The 18,409-nt window shown below is 55.4% G+C and overlaps 1 protein-coding gene across 1 annotated transcript; it reads right to left on the bottom strand.

Annotated features, from left to right (window-relative positions):
• Positions 1-1,807: 1,807 nt before the first annotated feature.
• On the bottom strand, positions 1,808-18,023 carry LOC136055229 (ADAMTS-like protein 2). Its single transcript, XM_065746950.1, has 19 exons — positions 17,978-18,023; positions 17,377-17,588; positions 13,351-13,526; positions 12,411-12,486; positions 11,827-11,929; positions 10,823-10,968; positions 10,152-10,275; positions 8,769-8,849; positions 8,395-8,570; positions 7,710-8,139; positions 6,865-7,282; positions 6,298-6,404; positions 5,948-6,074; positions 5,385-5,598; positions 4,983-5,138; positions 4,514-4,684; positions 2,801-2,977; positions 2,447-2,591; positions 1,808-2,325 (listed from the first exon to the last, which is right to left on the bottom strand). The coding sequence occupies exons 1-19, from the start codon at positions 18,021-18,023 to the stop codon at positions 2,207-2,209; spliced, it is 3,204 nt and encodes a 1,067-aa protein (XP_065603022.1). The 3' UTR covers positions 1,808-2,206.
• Positions 18,024-18,409: the final 386 nt, after the last annotated feature.

Here is an 18,409-nt window from a genome sequence, read left to right as displayed (position 1 = left end):
TAAGTGACTGAGAATTGCACCGTCAGATGACTGCAGTGTGATCACCTCAAGGCCCTGCCCAGACCCCATCTGGAAGGAGGCAGGTTTAGGACCGCTTTGCCTTGCAGCAGCAGAGCCCACCGGATCGTGTCCCCTCCTCCGTGGGGAGCTCTGCTGGAGCACGATTTCCCCCTTCACTTTGGGAAGAAGACCCAGGCCAGACCCAGCAGTTGCGTGGCTGCGACAACATCTCAGCCAATAGCTCCATCTGAGGAACAAAGATGGGAAAGTTCCTTCCTCCTCCGCAAATCCAATTAGGTGAAAAATGACCAAGAGGACATCTCCATCATCCATGGGCACTTCCATAGCAACAGTGCAGCACTGCTCCCCGCTCACAGCAGGGAGGAGGGATGCAGCCAGCCCACAGGTGCTGCCAGGAGCCATAGCAGGAGCTGCTTGCCTCGTCCTTGCAATACTGGGTAGACCTGCTCAGAAGTACAAGCGGGCTGTTCTGCCTGCCACCATTTGGAGATGGCCATCTGAAGGATTTGGACCAACAAGTGTCGATCTCCCCGCTCAAGCACAGGTCTTGGTGTGGAGGCAAGCACTGTGCCAGCCTCAGGTGTCTTCGTTAGCAGGCAGAAGGCTGATTGACACTGGATTTGCTGACGGTTTGGAACCTCTGCTCAAACAACCCAAAGAAAAGGAGCCAGACGAAGGCCAAAAATAATGATGGTCCTTGCAACACAAACACCGCATCCCAGCATGCATCTTACACGGCGTATGAGCAAACATTATTCACCGTCTCCCCCATCTCTGGGCCAGAAAGACCTTGTCTTTCTGTTATGCTGAGACTCAGTCTAGCTGCACCTCTTTAACAGTCTCCTTCCGTCCTCCAGACGGCGAGAGCAGGTCTTTTCATGTCCTTTCACAATAAGGGCAGGCAGGACAGGAGAAGAAAGTCAGCAGCAGCAACGCTCCCTGGATCCCTCCGGCTGATATCACCTGGCTCCCATCCAATTCTCTTCCCTGATAATATCATCTCTCTCTGCCTTTCTTGGCTAACTCAGCAAATGCTGTCCTTTCTCACTAGAGCATCTGCTCAGCTAGGTCTCTGTCCCGTTTGGAGCCACGCAACGTTAACATCGCAGCGTGAGCGCTGTGGGCACGGCCACTCCGTGCACCCAACTCTACCTCTTGGCACAAAGTGAGGCTTCCCACCTCAATGGGAAGCCCAGGTGAGGGGAGCACACGGGGTTCTGCTCCTGCAGGTCCCCCCTCTGGTGAGAGGAAGGCAACCGTATCAGCATCACATGCAAACGAAGCGTGACCTGTCGCCAGCTAACGAGGTGAGGCAGCTCCAAGGTGGATGGATGGCCAAAGGCGAGTGTCATCCTCACAGCCAGCACAAAACCCTGGGCCTGGCACGGCTGCAGATGGATGGGTGAGTCCCAAAAGGGCGGGGAACAGAGATACAGCTGTGGGCTGTAAGGTTTGGGCATGGTGGAGGAATGGGACAGAGTAAGGGGAGGCATCTCAGATTTTTTTCCACTTCAGATTTCCTCTGTTGTTATTCTCTTTGTTGCTCAGCTACGGGTCCGAATTCCGTGTCAGAAATAAATGAGGACTTTGAAATACAAAACGGGAGTGACTTCTGTTCTTTTGGCATGCAGTGCAAAATGGGGTTCATCCAGAGCTGCCCTGGAAGCCGTCCTGCTGCTAGGATTTCTCCACCCCCCTCAACACGCTCCTCCTCGTTTCTCACCCTCCTCCTCCATTGCCCCTGGCCTAGGTGCACGCATCCCAGAAACGCAGTTTGACAGTTTAGTTCTTTATTGTGACACCAAAATTTCTGGCTGCGTTTGGGGATTGCCCGTGTAGCAGAACAATCTGCAGGGCAGGACGGGGTGACTGCGGCCCATGCCCTGCTGCAGGCTGGCCCTTGTGCCCCACCGCCTCCAACTACAGCTCTCTGACAGCAGGGACAGGCTTTCCCAACTCCCTTCTCAGTAGCTTTCCAGGAACTGGAGGTTTGTCTTCAGTAAAATCCTCCTGGTGGAGAGGGAACAGTGATGACTAAGTCCTAGGAGTCCTTTCTCGCTGAGCAGGCTGGTCTATGGGGACTGGCTCCATGGCCAAGCCAAGTGAGGTGGCTTCAAGTGGTAAAGTGTGGCTTGGGGGGGCTCGTGCCCCTGAACTTGGAAAGGGAACTACAGCCTGGCAGCAGTCACGGCGACTTGAGGCGACACGACCGGCAGCAAGCCTTCCTGTAGTACCAGTGAGAGCACAGCTTCACCTTCAGCACTAGCACGCAGTTGGCCGTCGCTTTGTCTTCACAGTCTTCTTCTGGGGAGCAGAAGCAACCACGGGAGAGGGGTTACAAAGCGGACAGCCTTCCCCGAGCTGAGAGCTGGAGGGAGTGAAGGGCTCCCAGGGCTCCTCTTCCTCCCTGCCCTCCCAGTCTCACCTGGGGCCTCCGTGGGGCACGGCTGGAGCTGACACATCTGCCTGCCTTCTGGCTTGGAAGAGGGCTCACAGCCCTGGGCCAGCGCTTCCCCCTGGTAGCACTTCACCTCGCGCAGTCGCACGCCAGCACCGCACGTCTTGCTGCACTGTCGGGATTGAGGGAGAGGAGAGAGAGGTGGCACGTACCTGCTGTGTGCCAGTCCCTCTTCTTACTGCCTGTACTGCTAAAAAAGCAGAGCTCACGGTCCCATCCAGACCCATCAGCAGACCGAACTTGTGGCAATCCTCAGTGCAGGTCACATTCCAGCACCCAGGGTTAGCTCTTCTCCAACTTCCTCGCCACGTTGAGCCATACCTGAGACCAGGAGGTAGTGAACCACGTTGAACACGGCCTCATGAAGCAGGCAGCTCGCTCCTCGGGCTTCTGAGTGGCCTCACAGTGCTTCTCAGGGTACTCCCTGTACACCCCATTCTCCAGCCCTGCACACAAGACGACCCGGGTCTTCGTCCCTCGTCCACAGCTGGCATCACACTGGGAAAGAGAACATCAAGTGCTGCTCTGCTGCAGAGCTTCAGAGGGAGCAGGGATAGGAGATGGTTATGTGTTCAGCCAGCATGGAGGATGCTGAACTGATCCTGGCTGGCCTGAGAGCAGCTCCCACAAGGGACACGGGGCAGCCAAGGTAAGACTGTAAGAGGCTGTTTCTGTCTTATTTTATGTATCTCTACGTCCTAAAAGACCACGTAGCGTGTTTGTGCAGTAATCTACATCTTGGAGTACTGACAAGCCCTGTGAGGGCTCAAGGGGACCAAGCTGGTGCAGTGCAGGAGATGTGCATGGACAAGTACCCAAGCTCAGCACAAAGCCACGCAGGCACAGATGGGAGGGATCGACCTCTCAGGACAACGCCGAGAGAAGCAGGCAGTGGGAGGCAGAATCTGATTCTAGCTCTGCTCCCTGGTGTCCTGGGCAGCACTTACCAGCTTGACATTTCACTGCTTAGTGCCCATCTTCACCACGGCAGGGCCAGCACAGCTGGCTCACATCCCTCCTGAGTCATCCTGCAAACAGCTCACCCGCAGCTGAGCAGCTGAGAGAGCACAGCAAAGGAGCTGGCACAGGCAAAAGTGGGGAGCCCAGCTGGCCTTTCAGAGTTCAGGTGAGATTAATCACCTGGGCACAGCTCAAAAACTGCCCTGCAGCATTCAGTGTGACCCACACCACACACCACAGGGTAGAGCAGGAAAGGGTTACAGGGCTGCCACAGCTCCCCAGTTTTAACCAGTTTCTGCTCATTGCCCATACTGGACAGACTCTCAACTGAACACAGGCAACAGCTAGGAAGGTTAGAAAAAGGAGAACAGAGGTTTTGTTATGGTTGGAGGGGAGTTTGGTCTGTTTTCTCTCTGGTTCCTTAGAAATCTTCCTTTGTGCTCTGTGAATGCCTGTTTTTCTCAGGACTTCACAAGGCAAAGCCCAGACCTCACAGGGCTGTCATGATCTTCTCTCTGGGTGCTCTGGGATTTGGACCAGCTTGTAATGGAAGCTCATAACAGTCCCTCCAGCAACAGAGGGTAAGCAGGCTGGCAGCAACTGCTGGCTTAGTACAACAGGGCCCCTGGGCTATGTGCACTGTACCTGGGGCAAGTAAATGTTCCTGGGCTGGAGGTGGCTCCCAGGGCAGGGACCTGGCTGGTCCAGGTTTACCTCTGGTCCTCATTAACTGGAGCTGCAGTTGGTTTTTCTGGGGCTTTCTCTTTAGCAGTGAGACCAAAATCTTGGGTGAGGAAGTACAGATTCTGGACAGGGCTCTGCTGAGGTCCCTGCCAGCTGGGAGCCAGAAGTGCGAGAGGAGGATTTCTTTAGGACACTGCTGCCTTCCCAGCGACCTCTAATGGAGGGCCACCGATGTCACAGGCTGGGGCATGGGACAAGCTGGGGGTATTTTTCTCTTCCCTCTTTTTGGAAGGAGCTGCTACGAGGGTACAGCTCTGCAGCTTTCGGTCGCACTGTACAACTTCGCTCCGCCGAGGGAGCTAAGTGCCCTCCATCTGAATGATGCTTTACCTGGTCCCACTCCTGCTCCACCCAGTGTGCAGGGCAGTCCTTGTCTCCACACGGATGGACAGCCAGGGGCTTGGCAGCTGGATCACACTGTGTGTCGGAGATCACCTTGCCCTCCAGGTTGCGGCAGGCGACGAAACGGTTTATGCGTCCCTCACCACACGAACCTGAGCACTTGGAGGAATAAAGGGCATTCAGACTCACCAGGGAGGTGGAGGGACCACGGTCAGCATTGTGAGTCTGGAGCCCTGGATCTGGGGCTGTGCTACTTGATCCCAAAAGGATGGTGACTCCCCCACCACCCCCTGGGCAGGCTGTGCCGGGGCATCACCGCTCTTTCTGAGAAGAGATGTTTCTTAATACCCAACCAGACCCTCCCTTGGTGCTACTTGAGGCCATTGTGTCCCGTGCTATCGCTGTTACCTGGCAGCAGAGGCTGAGCACAGCCTCCTTTCACAGCCTCTGCACTCACCGGGCCCCACTCCGAAGCGGTCCAGCGGCGGTCGCAGGGTGGACCTGTGCACTCCTTCTCACTGCTGGGCTTCAGGGACTCATCACAGAGGGCTGCTTCCACCGAGCAGCGCACCTCCCGCTTCATCGTCCCCTGGGTGCCGCATCGGGCCGAGCACTGCAACGACACGGAGCTGGATTCCAAAGCAGAGAGAACTAGGAACGAGCAAAGGCGTTTTCCTCCTGCTGCACTGGTGGAGAGGGGAAGGGTCCCAGCAGGGAGGGAGAAAGGTGAGAGAGAAGGCAGCACCTCCTGCCTCGGCATGCAGTCGGGCAGGCGCTCATCAGAGGGAAGCACCCGACGTTTCCTATTTCCCTTCAGCCCCCAGCTCATCCTTGGATGCAAAGCTCCCGCGAAGCCTACCTCAGACCACTCGGAGAGCTCCCACTGGGGTCCACAGGCCTTGTTCTTGCAGGCTTTCCTCTCGATGGGCCTGGCCAGCCCAGCTGACTCACAGAGGTCATCGTAAACAGAGCTGTCGAAGCCTGGAGCCAGCATCTTCCAGCAGCGCACGGTGCGGTACTGGTAGCCCTCGCCACAGGTCCTGGAGCACTCACTCCACCGGCTCGTTTCCCACCTCCACGTGCAGTCCCCAGGAGAGAAAGCACAAAGAAAAATCCAGGTGAGGAACCTGGGGGTGGAGGGTGGCTGGGGAGTGTTTGTGAGCCTGGGATCTGCCTGAGCCACTAACTGCTGCCATGGATCTGCTCATCACGTATAGGTCTGTGGTCCCGAAAGGCAACTTGGCGCTCAGCAGGTAATCTAGACACAGAAAATTCCTTCCCTCTTTTCACTTACACAAGGATACGCGGGTTTAGCTGTTGAAGCACAAATTCCAGCCCAGAAACAGCTGCAAACTGTGGGCAGGAAACCATCCTTACACAGATGCGTATTCCCCAGGGACAGCAGATGTCATTTCCACTCACCGAGGCTGGCAGTCTCTGCCTGTGCAAAATTCATGCGTAGGTTCTGGTCGGGTCAGGGCATCGCAGTACCCTTCATCCACTTCCACTCCGTCGTACCGTATGCACATTGCATAGGAGGCACTGATACCTGCTGGACAACCAAGAAAAGATCTTCTCTTGGTCAGGCTCCACCAGATCTAAAGGCCCGATGGAATTTGAAAACGTGTTGGTTTCCCACCAAAACACATCTGCCTTCTCTAGACACCAAAAAGAGGGAACCAAATGGCAAAGAAACCGGAGGCCACCGGGTGGATTCCGGGAGTCACCGGTACAAAGGGAGTCTTGAAAATGAGCACTGGGTCTTTACCTACCCGAAGTGCACGTGGAGCTGCAGGGGGCATAAGCTGAGACCTTCCAGCGATACATGTCAGCCAAGCTGATGTCATCGTGGCCCATGGGGCTCACGTCAAACTCGTTGCTGTGGAGGGAGGAGGAGGCAGGAAATAGAAGATGTGAAATTGCTGCGAGTGTGAAATGCATTGAATTTCTTTCGTTCTTTGACAGTGGGAAGCAACTCATTGTTTCTTTTCTCCGTCCCCATCTCCCTCATCGTGGGCAAGGTGCATCACTGATAAGCAGAGCATGAAGCCTTGATCCACCCCCTGTATTCGGCTAAGTAAGAGTGTGAATGGCCCCTCGGGTCCTTCAGACTGAACTTAGAAGATCCCCGAGGCAGAGAAACACGACATACGTTCTGGAAGCTCTGCGTTGCACCACGAGCTGTGCCAAACTCTATTTGGAGGACACATCGTTGCTCAAGCTGCCATGGAGAAACACGCTGGATATCAAAGGACAGCAGCGAGACCACCAGAGGATCGCTTCAGCCCTCCCTCCCCAGCTAACCATGCTCCCATTTTACCCAGGAGACCAAGTGCCACCTTTCAGTGCGGGGGCCTTGCAGAGGCTCTGCCTGGCCGACGTCCACGGTTGCGCTGGCGCCCAATGGGGAGCTCTCCGCGGATGCCATCCCGCTGGAGTTGCTTGCTTTCCCCTGACTCCCAGCAAACATCTCCACCTTCAAATCCTCCAGAGAGTTCTTCCGGGATGGCACTTTGAGGCCCTGTGGCCACCGGGCAGCTGTCTCAGTCCACAGTGCTGCCGTGGTGTTCCTGTGGGGCAGCCTGGCGGGCAGGTAGTGCAGCTCCCTGCAGAAGGCAGCGTGCTGCGGGTCCCGGTGGCACAGCCGCCTGAAGAGTCGGAGTCTGGAGGACGGCACGCGGCTGCTCTCCGACAGCTCGGATCTCCTCATGCTGTAGGGCACGGCCGTGCTGATGGAAACCTGATTGAATCTGAGGGCTGGAGGAAAAACATGGGGGTGAGTTAACCGTCTCGCACGTGGTTTGGTGGTGGGTAAGGCGAAAAACATCAGCGGGCTTTAATGAATTGCCCTGAGCAGCCTCACGTGAGATCCCCCCACCTGCCCACGGCCCAGGAGCTCCATTTCAGCTCACACATCGTCTGACTTGTGCTGCAGGTGCACTTTGCTCCTAGTCCTGCTCCTTAACTCTTTGGCTTTCCCAAACTGACCTCGGATTTGCTCCCCTTCCCACCGGGAGCGACTAGCTGCTCCCTGCCAATCTCCCCCTGCTATTAACCATCCTTTTCTCCCATCTGCCTGATGGAAAAGCTGCCCCACACTTCAAGTAAACCAATATGGAACGTCCCAGTGTCCCCTTTTCAACGAATTAAGGCTTGGGAGAAAAAGAAAAACGAAGCAACCAACCCAATTCTGTTTCTGTACCAACTGCTGCTGCTTCCTCTTCTTCTTCCTCTCCTGCCGTGTTCACGTGGTAGACCTGTCTTATGTGGAAGTCATACTTCTCCTTTTCTCCACCTTGTTCCCAGCCCCAGCCCCGAGGGTGACCAGTGGAGTTGGTGTGGAAGAAGCGTGGATGGCTGTAGCCTAAATCTTCGTGCCTTTCTTTTAGAGGAAGCTGTTTGTTGGTGTCCTCTGGCGACAGGGAAAGCCACGTGGCATTGGAGTCCTTGGCAGCTCTGAAGCTGGCTGGAATAGGATGGCTCTGGATGGACTCTAGTAGGTGGTGATAACGAGGTCTGTCGACAGCAGGGGCTGCAGTTCGGAGAGGTGGTGGTGTCCGTGGTACAGTGTAGTCATAAGTTATATGTGGCATTTTCCCATTAAAGTTATAGTACTGGAGGAAACAGGGAAAGAAAACAAAACCTCTTTTATTCTAAGGGCGTGTAGTTGTAATCGCATCCGCCTTGTGACAGATGGTAAGAGAAGACAGCATCCTCTTAAACCCGAGAGGAAACCCCACAAGGCAGTATCTGGCTTCCTCAGCAACAGGGCTGGTTTGGGAACAAAGTTAGGAAGCTATCTGCCTGAGGGAGGCTCACAATTTTGGGCCAGGGAAGAGAGGAAGGGCTAAAGCTACCTCTTCACCTACCATGGCATTCAGAGACTGGTTGGTGGGCCCGTGGGCCATGATATACTCCAGCCCATCCGAATTGAGACTCGAAGGCCGCCTGTACTTGAAGATGGTGCCAGCTACCCTGAAGTTCTGCGGGTTGTCAATGGCAGAGTTGCCGTTGAAGAAGAAATGCCCATACTCATCAGCAAGTGCTTCAAAGGGAAGGAAAAAAAAGAGACAAATGCGATGCTCCATGCAGAGCACCGAGGCTGTGCTGGCACTAAGGAAAGCAAACCCTGTGCTGCCACGGAGGGGAATGCTCACAGAGAGCTCTCCCACAGCTCACGTGTCCTCCCACCTCCCAGGCAGCTGAGCAGGGATCTCCACACCCATCCAGATCCCCTGCTTACCCAGGATGTTTTCTGTCTTCCTGCGCTCCATGATGAGGATGTCCATGGCACCGGCAGGGATGCTGGTGATGAACACGTAACCTGAGGAGCAGGAACGGGAGGTGAAGAAACTCCAAGGATGGAACAGAAAAGTGCACGTAGGCAAAGCATCTCGTGGGATAGACGTGCATGTGGAAGGGCAGAGTGAACCTTGGCACGACATTATGGGCATAAACACGTGTTGCACCAAGCTGTGAGCTTGGTTCCCCTCTGAAATCCATTTACGAATGACCATTACAGGTCTCTAAGGCCCAGTCTGACTGCTGCTGGTTTGGAAGTCAGAAAGGAATTGCTTGAGCCTGGTGTGGCTGTAGGTGCACAAATGAATGTGCTCTCAAGCTTTATCTCACAAGAGCACATAAAAAGCTCACTACTGATCAGCACTGGTGCTGAAGGGTGCAGGGAGAAGACTGCAGGTCCCCACAGCTCCCGACTCAACAGAATTCCTCTCAAGAGGAGCATAAAGATTGACCCTTAAATGGAGAGGAAGTAAAAGGCTCTTAACGTTGTGGGGGTTTGCCAGCTTGTCTTTCCTGTTAGAAATTCTGCTGTGGGTTTTTCTGGTTGTTTGTTTGTTTCATTGTTGTTTTTTTTTTCCATCCTGTAAGACTTTATGAGGCCTGGAGTGGAAGGCCAAGACTGTTTGTGTACTCCTGGAGAGGTTAGCACCATTACCACACCCTGGAAAGGAGCCAGAACACTTCTCTGGTCTAGCGTCTGTGGAGAATGAGGTAGACTAGTGGAACAATAGCAATGTAAAACGATGTTCCAAAACATCCTCAAACCACAGTTAATTAATTACTAATGAGTATACCACAGTCTGTTCCTTCTTGGTGGAGGAATGGGCCATGAGGTTGCAAGAGATGAACCATTTATCTCAGCCCAGTTTCAGAGGGACTGTCCCTCAGCTGCATCAGCCACAGGACTGGGGAAAGCTGGAGACGAAGTGCAGGCTGAAACAAATGCTGAGACCCTCATCAGAGGAGCCTAATCTTCCAGTGAACACCTAGCACAAATAAAAGAAGATTCATTGACCTTTTCACATCATCTGAGGTGCGCAAGATGCCAAAATCAATAGGAACAAAGAGATCCCCAGCTGCCTCCTACAGTAAAGATGTGAAAGAAAAACCTCGCTGGCCTAATTTACAGCACATCATACCCAATCTCCTCTGATTAATCTAAAAGGATAAAAATGTCGGTATTTAAACAGAGGTGGCACTCTTCAGCCTTTTTTCCACCGAGCAGCTGGGAAAATCCTACCCTCATTCAAGCCAGTCACCCTTCATGCCAGTTGGTGCTAAGAAGTAGCAGGTGAAGTCTCTGGACTGTGGTAGCAGGGAGTACCTATCTGTGAGATTGCCTTTCGGAAGCTGCCCGAGACACGGTGACAAGTGCTGCCGTCCCCTCCACACACCCTGCATCTGTCCATCGTCCGGGGTGAATACAGGCTCCCATCGCACCCCACTGGCTGCAAGTAAAGCAAAAATAGAGAGGGTTTCCTAAGGGGGGCAGGGTCTTTCACCAGATTTCACCGGGGCAGGGTTGCACGTGTGGGTGCAGGAGATGAGATGCAGGAAGTCTGTTTTCATGTTATTCGGTCCCCCATCTTTTGGCCAGTCCTTCTCGCTGTGACAGCGACATGCAGCATCATCCCCCAGGAGATGCTGCACCAAAGGCAGGACACTTGAGGTTTTAAGATGCCTACTACACACACCCACCCTTCACCCTTGCTGTGGGAGGGGAAAAAAAATCCAATTTTTTTTGGTGACTGTGAACACAAACCTGCGATCTCCGCGCTGGGAGAAAAGTTCTGTTACTCACTGGGTGTACGTAACTCCCTCAGTGTGAGTCCCTCTGCTCTGCTCTAGCCCACAGGCATTCAGAAGTGAATGTAATCACTCCTGCCAAGCCTTGGTTTCACTTCTGTGCCAGGCCCCTTGGCTTCACAACGACCGGGTGGTCCAACAAGGCATTTACACCCTCGTTTTCTGTACTATTTCCTTCCAGAGCCTCACCTCACACTTCCCATTGATGCAGACCCCTTGGTAGGTCCTGTCCTTGCAGGAGGTACCGTCCTGTGCTCGGGCCATCAGCTGCCTCTCCCCGTTCCGCGTGGTGCACTGGAGGTCACACGGCTTGTTGGAGATGCTGGTGTAGTCATCTGAAGGGACAGAGGCAGACCAAGGTGATGGGCAGGGACGGAGAGGACTTTCCTTGTATGCACGCTGCTGGTTTGATATCACCTTAGACGTTCTTGCTTCTCGAGATGAAAGTGCAAGGCTACAGACTTTGTGGCAGCAATAGGATCGTGGTATGAGGCTGCACCTGGGGCCACACACAGAAGCAAGCCCTCCAGGTATGGGAATCCACATCAGCAGATCCCAGGCCACATATAAACACACAAGAGCAAGGAGGACCCGTAAGAGAGGTACTGACTGAGTGGGGCTGTGGCCAGCTGCACCCCTTCCAGCTGAGCAATGGAAGTTAGAGGTGCAGATGTTCCATGTTCCCTTGGCAGCTAATGGAAAGAACAGAACAGGCAGGTCCAGAAAGGCAGTCGTATCTCAGGGGAGCTGAATCTGGGCCTCAAGGGCCATCTGGCAACCCGTGTGAAGCAATTTATCTCCTCTGTGCAGGAAGGACATCCTGTTCAGAATAACCCACTGCCATCCCAGTGGGAAGCACGCTGGGTGATGGAGGAGGCCAAAATGGTAGGAGACACACACAGACTGAACACCTGCTCTGCCAAGAGGACCGTGGGTGAGATAAGACACCTCAGAAGAAGCCTGTGTCCTGTGTCTGCTCGCCAGCACATTCTGACATAAGATCCAAACCAGTGTGAGAAGAGGCCCGGCCAGTTGGGGTGGTTCTGTGAAGAGCCAGGACGATTCCTCCAAAGCAGGGAGCATGGGGAAGCCAGGAGCATCCATCCCTTGCCCCTGGGACCTTCTCCTGTGTCTGAGAGGTCTGCAGGTGCTTTCTCACCCTTGATCCTTTGTGTGAAGCTGTGAAAACCCACCTGGATAGAGGGGCATCCAGTGGTAGTAGCGCTTCCCAAAGGCTTTGGCATTGAAACTGGAGCACTGCTGTTGTTTGAAGCTTGCTGTGTTGGCTGGGCAGGGCTATGGAGGGAATAAACGTGATCAAAAGCTCCCTATGTCACAGCCCTGGTTGTGACAGATACTTGGCCCTGCTGCATCCTTGGAGGATGAAAAAGCCCTGTCCACCATGGAAGGAATCAGCAATGGACTCTGATGTGCAACAACTGAGGCAGAAAAGGCCAAGCTTTCATTGCCTCAGACAGCTGTACTTAACAGTACTGCAAAATCTACCCCCACCAAAGGGAAAAGCATACTGGAAAAAACTTCCTCCCCCCCCCCCCATGACAAATGTGTTTTATATCCTTCTCCCCCACCTTTCAGACGTAGAGAGTAGAGCCCAACTCCCATGTTTTCACAAGCACACCGGCCCAGGAGGGGACCATGCCTCTTGTCTGCAATCCTCTGCCAGACCCTCTCTGCTGGTGCTCCTGCACTTGCTGGCCCAAGTGTGGACCCCACATCCCCCCAGTAAGGACCGGACAGTGCTGGAAGTGGTTCTCACCTGCTGCTGGCACAGCTGGTAGTGCTTGGCTTGGCCAACACACACGGTGCTGTTTGTTCCCTGGGGCATCTGGAGCCTGCAAAGCAGAACGTGAAAGCAGAAATGAGCTAGAGGTCTACAAGGCCCTAAGAAATGAAGGACAATGAAGAAGTCAGGGTGGGATTTCGTCAGAGTAAAGTTTTCAGGCTCTACACTAGCCAAGGTCTCCTCTCAAAGGCACTTTCAGTGCTTTTAGCTTTGGAGGGTAATTTTAGGCTACTTTCATTACGGGGCAGTTTGAGCGGATGGGGAACAACTGAAACTATTCCCCCAGGTACACAGCGTAGGTAGAGCCTAAAGTCACTGCATCAGGCTTTGAAACTGCCACCTCTTTCAGCTGAGGCAGGGGCAGCCCGCACACTCCAGCAAGAATTGTTTCATGGGGCATGGCTGGCTCGCACTTAAGCTGCCCTGCTGAAAGCTGCAGGAGCCTTTTGGCTGGGTTTTATGTCAAGCAGAGGCATTGGCAGGCCTCGTTAGTGGGGAGGCAGTGTCCAGACGGTCGGCGTGTCACCACATCTGGACCCTTTCTACGCTGCCAACCAGCCCACATGAAAGAAATGTCCTTCTGCAGGAGGCAGAGCAGGTGGGGGGCCCTCGTCTGAGCTTCCTGCCCTCAGCAGTGCAGTCATGCAGAAGGGAAAGTGGCTGAGCAGCCCCCGTGGTGTGCTGTGCAGTACGATGCTGGCTCTTGTTAGCAGCTCGGGAGCGGCAGGCTGGCGAGGTGCCTGACGAGGAGGTGGCAAAGCAATGCAGAGGGAACAGCTGCGTCTCCCACAAACCCTGCCTGACCAATTCCTAGGGCACAGCAGAAGGTGTGCTCGCAGGAACTGGACGTGTGTCGGGGTTGGGGTAGGTTCAGCCCCACAGTGCAGGTTGGGGCATCACGCTTGGGACCCACCGCTGCCGCAGGCAGTGCCGCTCCCGGGACATCACACCTCCCCCACAGGACCTCGAGCACGTGGACCAGGAGCTCCACTCTCCCCACCACGTGGTGATTTCTTCATCCAAGGGGCCAGCTCCATCTGCTGCCTCACTACTGTCCTGACAGAAACAGAGAACGGTTAGCTGGGGAACCTGGCAGCCCACGTGGTGGGCATGACATGCATGGCAGTCAGTCTGCATGCATGCAGCCCGGCTCAGGCACAGCCCCAGCTGCCAGCCAGCATGGAGCAGTGGGAAGGCTGCAGTGCCTGGCTGCAGGGGGGTGGGGATGCATCTGTCCTTTGGCATCACAGGGAATAAACTCCTCTTTGTGCACAAGCTGGCTCGGCTCCAAGTTCCTCACCCCACGACTGTCACAAAAGTCATTTTCAAGAGTGCTTCCGAACCACAGCCTCTTCAGGCACAGGCAGCCTGCCTCAGCACAGCTTTGCTGGCCAACCCATGCTCAGCAGAGGACTTTCTCCCTCACCCAGCATGCTCTGCTGGGGTCAATCCTTTAAATTTGGCAAACCCGAGCTCTCCCGGTCCTGTACGTGGTCGCTACAGCAGGCTGCAGTCAGCTGTGCCTCTGAGATTCCCAGCAGGTAAGTGAGCATGTGTTTCAGGGAGGATTTTTTCTTGCAAAGCTCTTCCTGCTCTGTATGTGATGCCCTAAAAGCTCCAGGGACTTTTGCAAACTGTGTGCAGGAGCTAACTTGCTGTTTACTGCAACGGAGCTGTGAGCAGAGTGAAATGCAGCAATGAGTTTAGCAGGGGGCAGTGACTGCAAGTGATTTAGCCAGCTGAAAATGCTGACGGTGGATCAGTGGTAACAGAAGAGAACAAATAATTGGTGTGTGTGTGTGCATAGCATCTCCCGCGTTACATTACGGGCATGGAGAGGCTGTATCAGTGCTACTCTTTGCAAAACCTGCTGATCGTGGCAGTGCTGATAGATGTGGTGGGAAGAACTGGTCTGCAAAGTGTAACTGATGGATGTGAAAGAGGGCTCAGCGGTCTGCCCATCATCGAATGTGCTCTGTTTGCTATTTTTACGGGGTAATAAAACCCAAGTGCTTTGCCTGAGAATTTGTTTCTACAGCATCTGCCAGCAGAGCATCCACTGGGCAGAGGAGGTGCAGCTGATTTTAGGCTAGAACCCAGCACACAGTCGAGGTGCACAGAGTGCCTCTGCTTGGTGAGCACCCTGCAGCTGCAGCATGTTGAAAGGTCTCTCGCTGTATTTTCAGTTCAGGTCTCTCCCTGACCCCAGTGATAAGCATCTCTTATAAGGCCTGTGGAGGGAGCGCCCTTCGCAGCTGCTGGGAAGGAGAGGGACAATGATTTATCTGTCTGTGCAAATTGCTCAGAGCAAGGCAGCCTCTCCCGGGGCATCAATCAGAGATGGCCCCTTTCCACGTGACTGAGCTGCTACCATGGGGTGCACAGCCCTTCCCCGGGCTCTGCCCAGCTCCATCCCTGCGGGCTCTGCTGGGCTCAAGCAGCCACAGCAGTTTTTGAATGAAATGTGTCCCTCTACATCTGTGAGCCCCCGTTCCCACTTCCTCCCTGCGCTGGAGGAATCAATCACACATTAAATAGATTGATTTGGCTCTCAGGTTTTCCATGACCAAGCACTTCGGCCAGCCCTTGCCCAGCAGCACTTATTTATTGGTGCAAGGACAGTGCTGAGCTGCAGCCTTGGCCAGAGAAGCTCACAGAGGGACAGCAGAGTCCTCTGCCCTGAGACGTGGGGGGGGAAGCTCAGGTACTTGCAGCTGGGGCAGCTGGTTCCAATCTGTGCTGAGTTTACTGTTCTGTCAGAAATAAATCTGTGCTAACCATGACACACAAACGGCTCTTGTTTTTAATTAGCGATACTTGCATTTTCCAAATTTCCAGATATTAAGGCCTGTGGGACAGACTCCAGATTAGATAAGCTCCCAGCTTCAGTTTCCCAAGCCCCTCAGCAAATCCCAGGGGTTACTTCCCTCTCCCCCCACACACCATTCCTTGGAGAAAGAGAAGCCAAGGGGCCTTAAAACAACGCTTCCACACTCTCCTGATTGTGGGAGATGCTGAACTGCCCTGACTCGTCCCACGCTGCAGGACCACGCATGGAGCAAAGACAGTGGGGCAGGAGCTGGTGTAGGTGCAGGGTCTGTAAGGCTGGCTGGCTCTGCCTGGGTTTGGATATGGGCTCTGCCCCAAGCAGGGAGGAGGATCAGGTACAGTTCCTCAGCTGATGAGAAACGTTAAGGGCTAGAAATGGCCATCAGCAGAGAAGGCAGGCCACCGTGCAGCTCAGCCAGGTGCTCTCCTCAAGAATTGCCCTTGAGGCACTTGTGGCTTGGCACGCAGGCTGTACAGCTGCAGCTCTTCCTCTCTGAGACCAACCATGGTATTCCTACACCTCAACACCTACACGGGAGGCCGTGCTGCGTGCCCTCCTGTCCCCCTGCTCAGGGCTGACTGGGTCCTTCAGAGATGCTGGCAAGCTTTTCCAGGGCTTTCCCAAATCGGTGTCTCTAAGCCAGCATCACTGAAAAGCTTTTCCTGCCTACCAAAGGCTCAGCAGCTGTTTCCCCTCTACCCCCAACCGGAGCCAGACAAAGGCTGCCACAAACAACTGCTTCAGCCCTGCAAAGGAGGGAGGGCCCGGGGCTGACATCCTATCAGTTTTCCAGGCGGTCTTTCTGAAGAACAGAAAGGGATAAAATAAAGCCTCTAACGATTCTCTGTTGCGTGTTGGATCAGCTCTAAGGGTTTCCCAGAAACCTGGGAATAATGGCAATTACTGCGTCATGGGCTCCGCGTCCCACGCTGCGCACTGAATCTTGGGACTCATTAGAGCCTGTGTCTCAGGGGTTAGAAAGGCTTTCTAGGAAGAGACAAAACAAACCCCTGCTAGCTCCCCTTCGTGGAGAAGCTTGCAGGGGTATGCCCTCTGCTGCAGAGCGATGTGCCTCGGGCCCCGTGCACCACTGCAGGGCACGAGGAGCCCTCGTAGGACCAGAACAGTGGGTGAAAAAGAACTCAATCCTGAACAGAGCTCTCCTGAGGTCATTAACTGCATGTCCTGTACCAGAAATCCATGATCCCTTACCTAAGGGCTTCTCTCTATGGCGAACTGTGCTACTTGCTTGAGATACTAAGCAGCTTCAGATGCCCGGGACTGCCTGCAGATATTATCTTGTGCTCCTGGAAATGAACGGCCACGCTCAGCCCCCAGCTCTGTGCTCTCTGATCAAAGCTGTGGCAATAAATGCTACTGCAGCCCTGAGAGAAAACAACTGCATTTGCAATTGTGCCTCCTCCTCCTCCCCCCCACCCCAGGAAAGAAAACTCCGATGCGGTGCAGATCATTCAGGGGCAAGCTCTGCACGTCCCTACGAAGCACTGGGTCACTTCCCTCAAGTGGGATAACACCCGTATTCTGGGGCAAGTTAGTAGAGAGGATGGAAAGCCCTGAAGGGGAAGGAATAAAAGTTGTGCATGATGAATCCCACCGTCCTTTTTTTTTTGTTGTTGTTGTTCGGAGGCCCTGAATGCACTGAGCCCGGAGAGCTCTGCGCAGGGAGGAATTTGCTTATCTAGAGACTGAGGCTCCCAGTGGCATTCTCTGTCTGCATGCAGCAGGGAGCAGCGGCAGGTTAATCCCTTAACGTCCAATCACCCAACCCCCCCCAGCATGGGCTGCCTGCCCCCCGTGGGGGGGCTCAGTCTGCCCATCCGTGGGGACGCTCCCCCCGCAGCATCGGAAGGGTGCCGCTGCGGAAGGCCGCGGGGGCAGGGCTGCAACGTGCTCCCATCCCCGCGCCCGTGGCCGTGGGAGGAAAGTCGGTTTTCGGCCTTAAACGGGAATCCCCCCCCCCCCCATCTCCGACGGCGGGGACGGCCTCTCCGGGTCCCCGCAGCCCTTTGTCAGCGGGGCGGGCGCGGAGGAGCCGATCCGGGCAGGGTCAGCGCCGGCAGCCTCGGGCAGCCCGACCGCCGCGCTTACCTTAGCGCCGAGAGGGGCGGCGGCGCTCAGGAGGAGGAGGAAGAGGAGGAGGAGGAGGAAGAGGAGGAGGCTGCGGGGAGCGGCCATGCCGCGCTGCCGCCGCCGCCGCCGCCGCCGCCGCTCGGAGGAGGCGGCCCACCAGCGGCCGGGGCAGGAGCAGCCGTCGGCGGGGCGCGGGCCGGCATGGCTGGGGGAGTTAATGACTTTACAACCTGCGGGAGCCGCGGCAGCCGGGGGAGGGAGGAGGGGGACAAAGGGGAGAGGCGGCGGGGGGCAGCGCTCCGAGCTGCGGAGGCGGGGAGCCCCGCGGCACGGCCCCGTCCCGCCCCTCGATGTCCGTGCCGGCTGCGGCGGTGCGGCTGGCCTTACTTGGTGCCCGGCCCAGCACTGATGCCCCCGAGCAGGAGCAGCAACTGGGCTTGGTTGTTCCTTTGAGGAGGGACCTCTGTCACCCAAAGCTTCTCTCTGCAGCCAAGCGCTGACCCGGGTCCGCTGCTCTGTGTGGGGACCACGAGGAGCTGCTGCTTGGATATGCCTGAGCGGTGCCGGGTTGCTGGGTGGAGGATGGAGCAGACCTCCAAGGAGGGGGGGCTGTTCCCACCTCCCATCTGGAAGCACGCTGCTGCCTGCGCTTTGGCTCTGAGCATCGTCGGCTCTCGGGTGCCCTCGCCAGGGACCTGCCGAGCCCTCTCCTCAGTGGCAGGTGCTGACGTTGTGCTCCGACCACAGCAGGGCGAAGGACAGCGAGGGGGCTGCTCAGAGCCCTGCCCTCCTCCTGGTGATCCGGATCCCCGTGTCTTGCAAACCCAAGCTCTGCAAACCCAGGCTGCAGGAGGGAGGTGCTGAGGCTCTCTCTCAACACGCACCAAAGGTCATTTCTCTGTGTGCAGAGGACACACATCACAACAAGAACAGCATCTGGGAGTGGGGGGGGGAACATACAAAACCAGTGCTCTCCTGCAGCCAGAGCTGCTCTTGGTGTTCAACAAGACTTCGGCTGTTCTGGGTGACTTCTGACTTCAGAGGCAAGACC

This window comes from Cyrtonyx montezumae, unplaced genomic scaffold (genome assembly GCF_038088225.1).
Source record: "Cyrtonyx montezumae isolate F1298 unplaced genomic scaffold, pur_monq_1.0 scaffold_1, whole genome shotgun sequence".
In the NCBI taxonomy this organism is placed as follows: Eukaryota; Metazoa; Chordata; class Aves; order Galliformes; family Odontophoridae; genus Cyrtonyx; species Cyrtonyx montezumae.
This window is presented reverse-complemented; position numbering and strand designations above follow the sequence as displayed.